Here is a 12,827-nt window from a genome sequence, read left to right on the forward strand (position 1 = left end):
ACAGAACTGAAAACAAAGTGCTTCGAAGAACATAAGCAGCCCAGGGTTCCAGTAACTAGAACAGGCCCCCTTTCCTTTCCTCTGCAAGCTATCTTGATTTCAGCAGCCTCATAGGAGAGGAGACAGAGGAAGCCCTTTTAGTAAGAAAGGCCCTCTGATGTTCCGTTGCTGGGCTTCCTGTGAGCAACTGCTTTGCTACTGTATGAACAGATATGCCTTATCCAGCGCAGCCATTTAAAGTTAAACTACAGTACTGACAGATGGATCTGTTTATATACTGCAGTACTTCTGGGCTTACGTATCGGTTGGGCCCACTCTGATTTCTGTTCAGTCTCTTTTACAGGATAGACCAGGCATTTCACTACAACCTGTTAAGAGACAAGCCACACAATCTACAGGAACATTGTGATGAAGCTGTTTTTGAACTGAGATGGTATTTTTCTCTCAACAATGCTACTTTATATCACAGATTCAGTTCCCTCACACATTCAAATGTGTACAGTCTTGCAGAAAATGTTTCATGTTGGCACCATTCTTAACCATCCTATGTTTTTCAGTTTTCTACAAAGGGAACTTTTTAACCTTATTATAAGTGAAGCTCTAAATATGAAAGCAGATTGCCACTCTTGTCATACCTTACTAGAGGCCATAATCTAAAATGTTCCTAAACCCTCAATCCTCTTAGCACCCTGCTAATTACAAGTGGTTGTATCAGGCTTAGGATCAAGATTAAAAAGGGGAAATTTTCAAGAAAAACCTGCAAGGCGGGTTTCCTGCATATGCCATATGACTGTCTTCCACATCATAGTGGCCTCATAATTTCTTCCCAGAGTCTTGGTGGTTGCAAGATTTCTTACCTGTGTCAAAAAGGCTTGATCCTGGTTTCCACAAGTCTGTTTCCATAGCTTTCAGACACAAGAGACAAAAACTGTGATTATTTCATGTCACAAAGAAATCTGATGTGAACAGAACAAACAGTATATCTTAACGAAAAAAAAACCTTTGTAAAATACATTGCAGTCCTATGCCTGGGTTAAACATTAAATGGGTGGGTTGAGGTGTTGGGTTAGGCAAGAGGATTTTGGGCACTGTTTGTTTGCTATGTACACACACACACACACACACACAGAGAGAGAGAGAGAGAGAGAGAGAGAGAGAGAGAGAGAGAGAGAGAGAGAGAGAGAGAGAGATCATATATACACAAAAGTAGAATAGAAAACCAGAGCATTGTGGGCCCTTTAAGTCTAACAGATTTATTTCAGTGTAGAATGAGGAACACTCACGCTGAAATGAATCCCTTAGTCTTAAAAAAAGTCCCAATATTTTTGTTTTTGTTTCATTTTTTTGTCATATGTACAAGACAAAAAGGGTGCCAAAGAGAAGTGATACAGTACCAGTTACTGTATACAGAACAACTGTTCCTATCACTTTTGGCCAGCCAACCCTTAGCTGAGAGCCAGAGTAGTGCAGTGGATAGAGTATGGGACAAGGAATCAGGAACCTGGGTTCAAACCTCTGAGTGCACAACAACACAGCTCTTATTTATCCATTCTCTTCTCCTGACCTTTTCGCAAAGAATGACCAGGTACATCTGGGATGCGCCCATGTGTGTACGTGCACACAATGTTACATGTGGGGGGAGGACTTTTGTGCCACATAATCAATCCAAAAGACAAGGGTGTTTTTCTAGAAAGTACGGAGTTCAGGCTGCAATGTGGTCCCATGGAAAGGAAGCACATTTAGTAATGAGGTACAAAAAACGCTTAAAGAAACCCAACAGATGAGATCAGGGCTAAGGTAATGGGCAAACTGATAAACAAGGTCATTTATTTCCTTGCATGTTTTGGAGCTGACAAGAGGAAAAATTATGGGATGTATCTGACTACATAATTGCACTTAGCAAGTTCCTGAAGCAAACTCTGAATGGAAAGTACATCAATGAATGGCAGGAGGAGAAGGATAACCTTACTGGCGTTGGACAGGATAATTAATGCAAACATTGCAAGTGAGAAAAGAGCAAGAGGCTGTGAAGTTCAAAATTTTGAGTACTGGACAACTACAAACTGTTCTTCTCTATTATGTGGGAAATTTACTGTAAGAAATTCTCCTATACAGTTTCAACATAAGGAGGCTAGTGTATAAAAATCCTTCAAGGTGCCCAGGTCTTGGTAGCCCCTCTGCACAAGCAAGAAGGGACCGGTCATCGATATAAGGACACAGCAGTCAGCTCTACATTTAGAAGCAAAGCTCCCTCCATTACCAAACAACATCTATTTGTCCTAACATGAGCTTTAATCACATATGCATTTCTCACATTAACTTGCTTTGTTTTATGATAGGTTGTCAGGAGGTAAACACAGGCAAGTCCATTGCTGGAGAAGTACTCTGCTATCCACTTCTAATTGCTGACTGATGGTCTCATCTAGTTTGACCTTCATCATCATACACTCTGAATAGCAGTGACTCTCTGGAATTCAAGATGAGTTTTCCCCCCACTGTCAGTACTTTGCATGATGAGATAAATGTCAGAATCCATAAGCACTTAAAGCTCATTTTTGCCAACACTTCTCTTTAATTTTACAACCTGTTTTACAAAACATTTTTAGTTCTCAATGAGCAGGTGATTCCTTTATTACACCACTAAAAAGAATCAAGCAAACAACAGACAGCTAGCTTTTGACTATAACTGATCTTCTTCAGGCTGTGCACCAAGTTCTTGTGGGTAGTTCAGAAAATTACATACTTTTATTAAAGTCCCAAAGTTTCATGGCCATTGTTGGGGTCAAGTTAACTTCTTTAGATGGATACATCTAAAGAACTTGGTGTCCAACTTCAAGAAGATCAGTAATCATCAAGAGCTAGCTGTCTGTTGTTTGCCTGATTTTTTTTTTAGTGGTCTAATAAAGGTATCACCTGCTCCTGCATTTGTATTGTTCTGGAGATCTCATGGCCCTTTCAAAAATTTTGCTTGATTGTAGTGGAACTCTTCTGGTTCCCAACACGACCCCAGAGGACATTCCAGGGAAGTTAAGATGGCAGCAGCCACCTCAGACAACAGTCGTTTTGGAAAAGCCCCTCCCTGGCTGAAACATATCTTACCCAGATTGGCAGGATTGCTAGCAGGCTTCCGGAATGTAGCACTTGGCTCGTGCCGCTGAAGACCTGTGAGAAATGTGAGTACAAACTGATGAGCTTCTAAGTAATAATCATGTCGTTCTATGCAAGCTACAATAGCTCATCGACAAGGCCTATGATAGGGAGGCAGAAGATATCTAACAAGATGTATGAATGTAGATATATATATATATATATATATATATATATATATATATATATATATGTATATATATATATATATATATATATATATATATATATATATATATATATATATATATATATATATATATATATATATATATATATATATATATATATGTGTGTGTGTGTGTGTGTGTGTATATAAATGTTTTAGTGCTTTTGGATTGATTTTATGTTTCTTAATTTAAATAATGTTGCTTACTTTTGCTGGTCAATGACCATAATAAAACATCTGTTATTGTTAAAATGATGCTTGTTCGTACAAAGAAGTACAGTAGGCAGGGCTGCCCCAAGATATTCTGTTGCTTAAGAGAAAGGAAAAGCTCACATCTCTCTCATTCCACACACAAAAGCTGAGTGCACTGCCGGTGAAGCCTTTCTCCAACACCATGCCCTCTACTGTCCCTGAAGGCAGCAAGCTCGCTTAAGAGGTCATATGGGTACCCAGTCCTTTTCTCCAGTATCTTGTTGCCGTTTGTGACAAACCCAGACCTACTGGGATATGTCACACAGTTACACTAAGCTGCCACCAACCATTCCCTTTAAGAAGTCACACAGACCAGGGATGGATTTTTCAAACAATAAAGAATAATGTTTATTTAAATACACACAGGGAAAAATAAAACAATCAGGTGAATAGGATAAAGTAACGTGGCTTATTCTCACTCATACAAGCATACAGTTTGGTTCACCCAGAACCCTTACTTGAAGCACAGACCCTGAACCTATCAGTTCTGGCTAACCAACAGACACCTGAACCTATCAGGTTGGTACTCTGACACACAGAAGTACCCTGTCTGACACACAGACTTCCACAACAGCTTCTTCTTCCCAGCTGCTGCTTCGTCACATCCCAGTGTCTCTCAGCATCTCTTAGCATCCACACACGCTTCACATATTTATACAGTACAGCCCCTCCTCCTGATGTCCCGCCTTCCACTCCCCATAGGATGGAACTTTCCCTCCAAACCCATGACAGACAGGTAACATCAGTGCTGTATGTAACACCTCCCCTCTTTATAAGTTGTTTTGTAGGGGGAAAGCTAACGTGCTTTTCACCAAAAAACAACCTGAATAAAACATACAACAACAGTTATACATACCATATAATACTTTCTTATACTTACACTCTAAGTTAAACCATAGCAAATAGGCATTTAAACATTTACCATATACATTACATCAATTTTACCTTTATTCATACAAACCAATTTCAAAACCAGGTACATTTTAACTTTTTGTTCTCATTATATACACATAGTCCATGTTCTTTCGCCGTCTTCATTCTTCAGGTCTTCTTGATAAGGCGTCAGCAACACAGTTCACTGACCCTCTGACCACCTTCACTTCAAAGTCATAGTCCTGTAGGTTTAAAGCCCACCTCATAAGTTTGCTATTGTGGGTTTTCATTGTCTTTAACCATTGCAATGGTGAATGGTCAGTACACAGAATAAAATGTCTTCCCCAGATGTAAGGCTTGGCCTTCTGGATCGCGTAGACTATGGCCAAACACTCCTTCTCCACGGTTGCCAAATGTCTCTCACCTTTTTGAAGTTTCCTACTCAGGTAGGACACTGGATGCTGGTCACCATTCTCATCCTCCTGGCACAGAACTGCTCCTACCCCGCTGTTAGACGCATCGGTGTAGATGATGAACTCCCTGTCGAAGTCTGGAGCACGCAGGACTGGATAGTTGATTAACGCCTCCTTCAACCTCTGGAACGCCGCCTCACAGTCGCTGGTCCACGGGATGCGGTCATCAGCCTTCTTCCTCGTCAGATCGGTCAGCGGAGCCGCAATCTCGCTAAACCTCGGGATGAACTTTCTGTAGTAGCCCACCAACCCAAGAAATGATTTGACTTTTTTCTTGGTGTTGGGTCTAGGCCAATTACGAACAGCTTCTATTTTGGCCTCCAGGGGTTTTATCACTCCTCCCCCTACCATGTGACCCAAGTATTTTATTTCTGGGCTACCCAGCTGACACTTGCTGGCCTTTACTGTTAGCCCTGCTGCACTTAACCTCTGCAGCACTAACTCCAGGTGTATCAGGTGATCTTCCCAGGTATTACTGAAGATCCCTATGTCGTCAATGTAGGCCACTGTAAAGTCACTGAGCCCTGCCAAGGTCTGGTCCATCAGCCTTTGGAATGTGGCTGGTGCATTTCTGAGACCAAAGCTCAGGACTCGAAACTCATAGAGACCAAAAGGGCTACAAAAGGCAGTCTTTTCTTGATCCCTGGGATCAATTCTTAATTGCCAATATCCCTTTACCAGGTCCAATGATGAGATGAACCGACAACCCCCTATGGTTTCAATCAGGTTGTCTAGCCTGGGCATTGGGTAGGCATCAGGAGTGGTTACACGGTTTAATTTCCTGTAATCAACACAAAACCTAATGCTCCCATCAGGCTTGTCCACAAGGACTATCGGAGAGGACCAAGGACTAGAAGAGGGGACGATTATGTTCTCCCTAAGCATCTCGTCCAGCTCCTTCCGCACCTTGTCCCTATAGGGTCCCGTTACTCGGTATGGGGATACTGCCTGCGGGGGTGCATCCCCTGTGTGGATCCGATGCATCACTCCCTTCACTATCCCCGGCTTGTTGGAAAACACCTGTTGATATTTACTAAGCAGCATTTTTAGTTCTTGCTGCTGGTCTTGGGTGAGTGCAGGACTGATCTTTACCTCCTCTGGGTTGTATTTTACTTCCCCTCTACCCTCCCAGAAGGGTAATTCAGCTTCCTCACTCTCAGCTGCTTTTATCGCGAATAAAACCCTCTGTTCCCCTCTGTAGTAGGGTTTTAGGGCATTCACATGAACCACCCTCCTTGCTTGGTTCTCCTCCTGCTCTATTAGGTAGTTCAGGTCTGACATCTTGGAAATGACCCTATATGGTCCTGCCCATTTGAGCTGCAGTTTATTCTCTCTGCAGGGCCTAAGCCAAAGCACTTCCTCCCCTGGGTCAAAGTGCCTCTCTCTAGCTTTGTGGTCATACCATGTTTTCTGTCTGACCTTCTGAGCTTGCAGGTTTTCTGCTGCCAGCTCTAGATTTCTTTTTAGGTCATTCATCAAGGTGTCTATGTATGTCACAACGTCTTGTGGGTCATCCTGGGTGATCTGCTCCCAATTTTGTTTGATCAAATCAAGGGGCCCTTTCACCCTTCTCTGCTGTGTTTTGTTCACCCCTAAGTGTGCAGCAAACATGTCAGAGTGCCCCCTTTGTAAGATCATGGGGCGATACTTTTCAGGTACCACCAGCTGACTTCTGATCCCATCTCCCCCTTTTGAGATATTCCTCAGGGTTTCTCTATATAAAATCCCCTTTTCCTCCAGAAATCTCACTGGGGTTTCAGGTGTTAGCTGGGCGTCAGTCACCTGTTCAAAACACTTTTGGAGAGTGGCGTCTGCCTTTTGCTCCTGTCCAAATCTGCTGTCTGTGGTTAAGGTTTCCACCACAGCTTCTGAACTCCCCTCTGCTTCCGTCTCTGGCTCATCATTACCCCCCTGAACTGTCCCTGTGGTGGCTTGTGAGCGTGTAATCACTAGCACCCGTTTCACATGTTCAGCCAGGTCATTTCCCACGAGCACGGCTGCTGGCAGAGTCGATGAAATCGCTAGCCGCCAATCTCCCCTCCAGCCTTGAAAGTTGACAGGTACCTCTGCTACTGGCAGAGAGATTACCTGCCCCTCAATCCCTGCCACCTTCATGCTCTCATTTGGGATTATAAACTCCCTAGGAATAATATCTGGATGGCACAGGGTTACCTGGGAACAAGTGTCCCGTAGCCCCCTATACTGACGGTCAAGTATTCCTACGTCCACCCCGGCTGTCTCAAACAACTGAGAATCTGTTTTCACCAGCAAGCAGCGCTTTACCTCCACAAGAGGACCATTTTCCTCAGCCTGATCAGCAGAGGTAGCTGTCCCAGACTGAGTAGCCATGGCAACCGGCTCCCTCAGTGACACCGAGCCTTGCTCTTTCTGGACACAGAACACAGCTTTTGGCTTGGTCCTACTAGACTCCTGAGGCACCATTCCTTTTAGCTGCTTTAATTTCTCACACTCTGAGATTAGATGACCCTTTCCCTGACAGAAATAGCATTTTCTGGTGTATTTTGATTCTCTCTCATCTTGTTTTGGTTTTCCCTCCAAAACCTGAGGTCTTAGTTTCATGTCTGAGGGTTTCCCTTCACCATGGGCCCCTCCCCCTTGCTGGCTTTTCCCTGGTCCCTGAGAGTACTTGCTGTAGGTTTCTTTGGGTTTACCTACAGATTTCCCCTCACCCAAGGGCTTTCTTATTTGGGAAATAAAATCCGCGATCTCTGCGGCTGCTGCCACAGATTTCGGTTTCCTTTCCCTCACCTGGAATTTCAATTCCCCATGCAGGACTGAATAGAACTGTTCCAGTGCTATCAAGTCTTTAAGTTGCTCATAGGTCTCTGTTCCCTCCTGCGATAGCCATTTCTCAAGCAGCCTCACCAATTGGGCCCCCACTTGGGTAAAAGTCTGTTCTGGTTTTTTGGTGAGGGACCTGAATCTTTGTCTCAGCTGCTCCGCATTTATCCCATGTCTGGCAAACACCAGTTTTTTAAACTCTGCAAAATCTTTCATCAGTTCCTCAGGCATCTCGGCATAAACCTCAGCCAGGCTACCACTGATTAAAGATCGCATGATGGTCATCTTCTCAGTTTCCCTCACTGAGAAGTCCACAAACGCTCTTTCCACTAAGGAAAAGAACACCTCAGGACAATCTCCCTTGTGGTACACCGGGAATTTCTTCAGGTCAGCCTTAGACAATTGGCCTCCCTCAGAATCCCTATTGTTATTATTGTTCTGGTTCATTAGTTCCAATTTTTTTAATTCAAAGGCCATTCTTTCTTTTTCCAGAGCAATTTTCTCTCTCTCCCTCTCCATTTCCATTCTCTCTCTCTCTAATCTTTCTTCTCTTTCCAATCTCTCTATTTCAAATTGCCTTTGTTTCTCTCTTTCCCTTTCTTCTCTTTCCCTTTCCTCCATTTCAAATTGCCTCATCCTCAGTTCATGCTGTTGGGCTATGAGCAATTTTCTAAGTTCTGGGTTCTGCTCTCCTGTGCTGTCACCCTGCACTGAGCCAAATTCATCCTCAGAACCTTGGTCAATCTGGGGGTCTTTCACTTCACTCATTTCGGCCATCTGGCTTCGAGTCAAGGGCATAATCCCCCCTCAGAACAGGCTGCTTTAAAAGTCAAGCCTCAAAATAAAACGACCACTTTTTTCCTTCTTGCCTCAGAACCAGCTTTCCCTAGAGATTGCTGCTGTTCTTCAGCACTTGACTTGCAACAGTATCGAGTCAGAGCCTACCCCCCTCTACTGGGCCTCTCAGCTGGCAAGCTAGATCACTGTTACTACGCAGTTTTGCCTCAGCTTTTTCCCGCCAAAACTAGGCTGCCTCAGAGCACCTTAATCTAAGTCTCCCCAGTTGGCACGTTCTTCTACTAGCGCACCTCCCCGTGAGGTACACCTAGAAGATTACCTACGCGCCTCAGACTGTCCCTGACTAGACCCCCCTTGCTCTGGGCACACTTGCCAAGGCTTTGCTGGACCACTGGACAACTGGACCAGTCGTATCCCACACGCTGGACACCAATCAATGTGACAAACCCAGACCTACTGGGATATGTCACACAGTTACACTAAGCTGCCACCAACCATTCCCTTTAAGAAGTCACACAGACCAGGGATGGATTTTTCAAACAATAAAGAATAATGTTTATTTAAATACACACAGGGAAAAATAAAACAATCAGGTGAATAGGATAAAGTAACGTGGCTTATTCTCACTCATACAAGCATACAGTTTGGTTCACCCAGAACCCTTACTTGAAGCACAGACCCTGAACCTATCAGTTCTGGCTAACCAACAGACACCTGAACCTATCAGGTTGGTACTCTGACACACAGAAGTACCCTGTCTGACACACAGACTTCCACAACAGCTTCTTCTTCCCAGCTGCTGCTTCGTCACATCCCAGTGTCTCTCAGCATCTCTTAGCATCCACACACGCTTCACATATTTATACAGTACAGCCCCTCCTCCTGATGTCCCGCCTTCCACTCCCCATAGGATGGAACTTTCCCTCCAAACCCATGACAGACAGGTAACATCAGTGCTGTATGTAACACCGTTCCCTTGCTCTTAAGCCTCACTATAATGCAGGGATGAGCAGTGCTGCCCATCAGCAGCATGCCGTCTCCAGGGTCCTGACTTCTCTGACTCACCACACCCGTCAAAAGTTAGAATGGGTTTCTTACATTTCCCCCTTCTTGACATGGCTCATTGTACCCTCTCGGGATTTGGACTCCCCCCTTCCACAAGTATCAGGAGATTTTAAATTTTATTTGATTAATGGCAATAAGTATTTCAAGTTCCAAGGCCCCCGGGGTTCTGTTTAGAAATGGTATAATTAGATCAATTTTGTTTATTTTATAAGAAGTCCTCTGGTGATATAAATTGGTTATACATTTCATAACAAATACTTTGGCTAACATAATTTCAACTCTGCAGTGTCTGAAAGTCAGTGACTTTAGAGAATGATAACTAGCAGACAGCTACAAAAGTACTTCAAAATTTGGAAGGAGAAAATGCAACCAAATTGAACTACTTTTAAGTTCAGTGATTGTTTCTTTTAAAGAACATTTACTATGAACTAAGTAGTAGCCAAACTGGAATATTACTTCAGAATAAGAATGTTGAAGATGGGGTGTAGATATTACTTCCAAAAGCCTGATCTGTGACATTTAAAAAAATTATATAAAGACTTTACCTGTATTAAGCCGAGGAGCATTTCTGTTACTTGCATAGCTGGAAGTGCCTTTGAATGCTTTAAAAATATTTTACTGATCAGTACATAAACTTGAACATATTTTTAATTAGAAAATCTGTTTAAGCTGGATTAGTTTAAATTAGAACATACCTTGATTCTGGGTTCTTCCTTGTGCAGCCTGAACCTGCCCTATAGTATACATTAAAGGTGAGTATATTATTTGTACTTTTCATTGTTATTATTATAACTTATGTATATCTAAAAAATAAGATTTCTTTTATAGCTGGTGACTAGAGTTAAAGACACCTGTCCTAATCCCTTAATATTGTTATGAAGGACTTTTAACCCCACCCCACCCCAGTTACAATCATAATTATTAAATTTGTTTATAAAATGTTATGTAGGGACTCAGGGCCTAGCCACACTAACAATTTCAGCTAAAATTAAACCAGATAGAGCTATACCACAAAAGGAGTGAAATTATCCCTTGATATATTACACTCTCGGGATAATGCAATCAAGGCAGGGCAAACATTAAATAAATAAATAAATAAATAAATAAATAAATAAATAAATAAATAAATAAATAAAGGAAGGAAGGAAGGAAGGAAGGAAGGAAGGAAGGAAGGAAGGAAGGAAGGAAGGAAGGAAGGAAGGAAGGAAATATTTGTAACTAGTTGTAACTGATTACTTCTAAATTCTTTTCTATGTAGTTTTTTCCTGGGCATTTGAAGCACTTCACCACAGCTGTTGATAATTTTAAGCCTATTCTGTTTTCTGAGCAATATTCTGGTTCTTTCCCAAATACATTTTCCAGGACTAATTTCTCATTAGCAAATGAAAATGCAAGCTAGAATAAGTAGCAATCATCTGCTTTTTCCACTGTACCAAATGGAAAATTTGCAGTAAGAAAATATTGACAAACTTTTTCTTTAATGCTACGTCACCAGTGTATGGAGAGCCATAAGGGTGGAAAGATATCACACATAACATCCTGACTTTTGTTCAGGTTATTATTCTGGGAACAGCTTGTTTTGTTAAAGTGATAACATACTGACCTATTTGGAGCAAGAGTTCATTCTATTTGGTCCTCCTGCCCTTTGCTGAAGGGAGGTGTTGGCTATTGCTTCCTGACATGGATGAGATTTTCAGATTTTCTGGACTACAATTACCACAGTTCTCCATTCTGGGAGTTCTACCTACCTTTCTGACACCTTGCAAAGCCTCGATGTGAAGGGCCAACTTGAAGGGCTTTGAGGTTCAGCTAGGCCTACCTCTACCCATGCTTTATCTTTAGAAAGTTCTCAGCTAGGACCCTCGGCGGTGGCCCCTCGCCTTTGGAACAATCTCCCTCCTGAGATTCGCGCGGCCCCTTCGCTGGGTACATTTAAAACTCAGTTAAAAACTTGGCTTTATATCAAGGCCTTCCCTCCTGCCAGCGTTTAATTTAATTTAATTTACTTTTCTCTTCTTTTTCTATTTATTATTTATGATTCATTATGTTCTGTTAATTGACATTTGATATTTCTGGTTTATCTTGTTATAATTGTATATTTTATGTTAGCCGCTCAGAGTGGTACTGACCTACCAGATGGGCGGGATACAAATCAAATAAATAAATAAAATAAAATAAATGAAGCTTGGCCTAGCTAAACCTCAAAGCCATCCAGTTTAGGACTTTTCTCCCAGGTGCAGCACACTGAGGTTTTGAAGCAGTCTGTAGGGTATGCAGAACTCCCTGAATGAAAACAATGCAAATATCCCAGCCCTGTTCCTTCCTCCCAGTTTCTCAAAGTTCATGAGGGGATACTCTCAAAAGGAGTATAAAATCCCAAAGTTCATCTTTTGGTTCTGTTTTCACTTGAGATAGGAATGGTGTGCTACAGCTCAAGACTTTGAGAATACCCTTTTAGAAATGGTGTCAGAGACCTACTGAGATCCCTGGCATCATAAGACAGTATGCTTGTTTTCTGTTGCATTTTTCATCCACTGAGTCCCTTAAGACTGATAACTGGTTTCTCCCTGGTATAACTGAACTTTGAAATTTGGGGTTTCATCTGGAAAAGACCCCCCTCCACTCTGATTACAGTATTTGGGAGCCTAACACATATTGCAAGATGTTCGAATGTCCTCACTACAGTCTTGTGTAGCAAGGAATAATTTCATTATTTCCTCCTTTGTGAAAGGGACAGTCACCTAAAGAGAGTTTTACAGTTGTGGCTCCTGATCATGTATACACAGATGTAAGCCAACTGATTTCAGTAGGACTTGGCTTAGATAATTCCACACAGGTTTTGGTTTGCCTGCTGACTCTATACTTACTTGATGCTACAGCTGCCACTGATGAGTACGCTGGATGGACATAGCTAGAAGAACCTATGAAACAAGTAAAACCAATCCTCACTATAGAGAAGGGAAACAGTTTATGTATAAAAATAACAGCCTGTAAAACAAGGGATCAGGTGATGGGGAGAAATGGACAAAGCAAGTTGTTTTTTGAAGAATAATTGTTTAAATATTTATTTTATTTATTTATTTATTTATTCAATTTATATGCCGCCCAAACTACCCAGAGGTCTCTGGGCGGCTTACAATAATTAAAATTCAATACAGCAAAAGATAAAATAATTAAAATACAATTAAAATACAATTAAAATTGCCATCAGACCCACAGCTAATATAATTTCAATTAAAAGCCTTCTG

The 12,827-nt window shown here is 42.0% G+C and overlaps 1 protein-coding gene across 2 annotated transcripts in view; it reads right to left on the reverse strand.

The window, feature by feature from the left end:
• Positions 1–12,827, reverse strand: part of VIT (vitrin) — a 71,024-nt gene that overhangs the window by 25,883 nt on the left and 32,314 nt on the right. For both annotated transcript variants that reach the window (XM_020802846.3, XM_020802845.3), the window contains 5 exons: positions 12,447–12,500; positions 10,275–10,313; positions 10,125–10,181; positions 3,100–3,162; positions 858–905 (listed from right to left, as the gene is read on the reverse strand). In XM_020802846.3, coding sequence (XP_020658505.3) covers positions 858–905; positions 3,100–3,162; positions 10,125–10,181; positions 10,275–10,313; positions 12,447–12,500 — 261 coding nt within the window. The remainder of the gene's footprint in view (positions 1–857; positions 906–3,099; positions 3,163–10,124; positions 10,182–10,274; positions 10,314–12,446; positions 12,501–12,827) is intronic.

The sequence above is a fragment of the Pogona vitticeps genome, chromosome 1 (genome assembly GCF_051106095.1).
Source record: "Pogona vitticeps strain Pit_001003342236 chromosome 1, PviZW2.1, whole genome shotgun sequence".
Classification (NCBI taxonomy): Eukaryota; Metazoa; Chordata; class Lepidosauria; order Squamata; family Agamidae; genus Pogona; species Pogona vitticeps.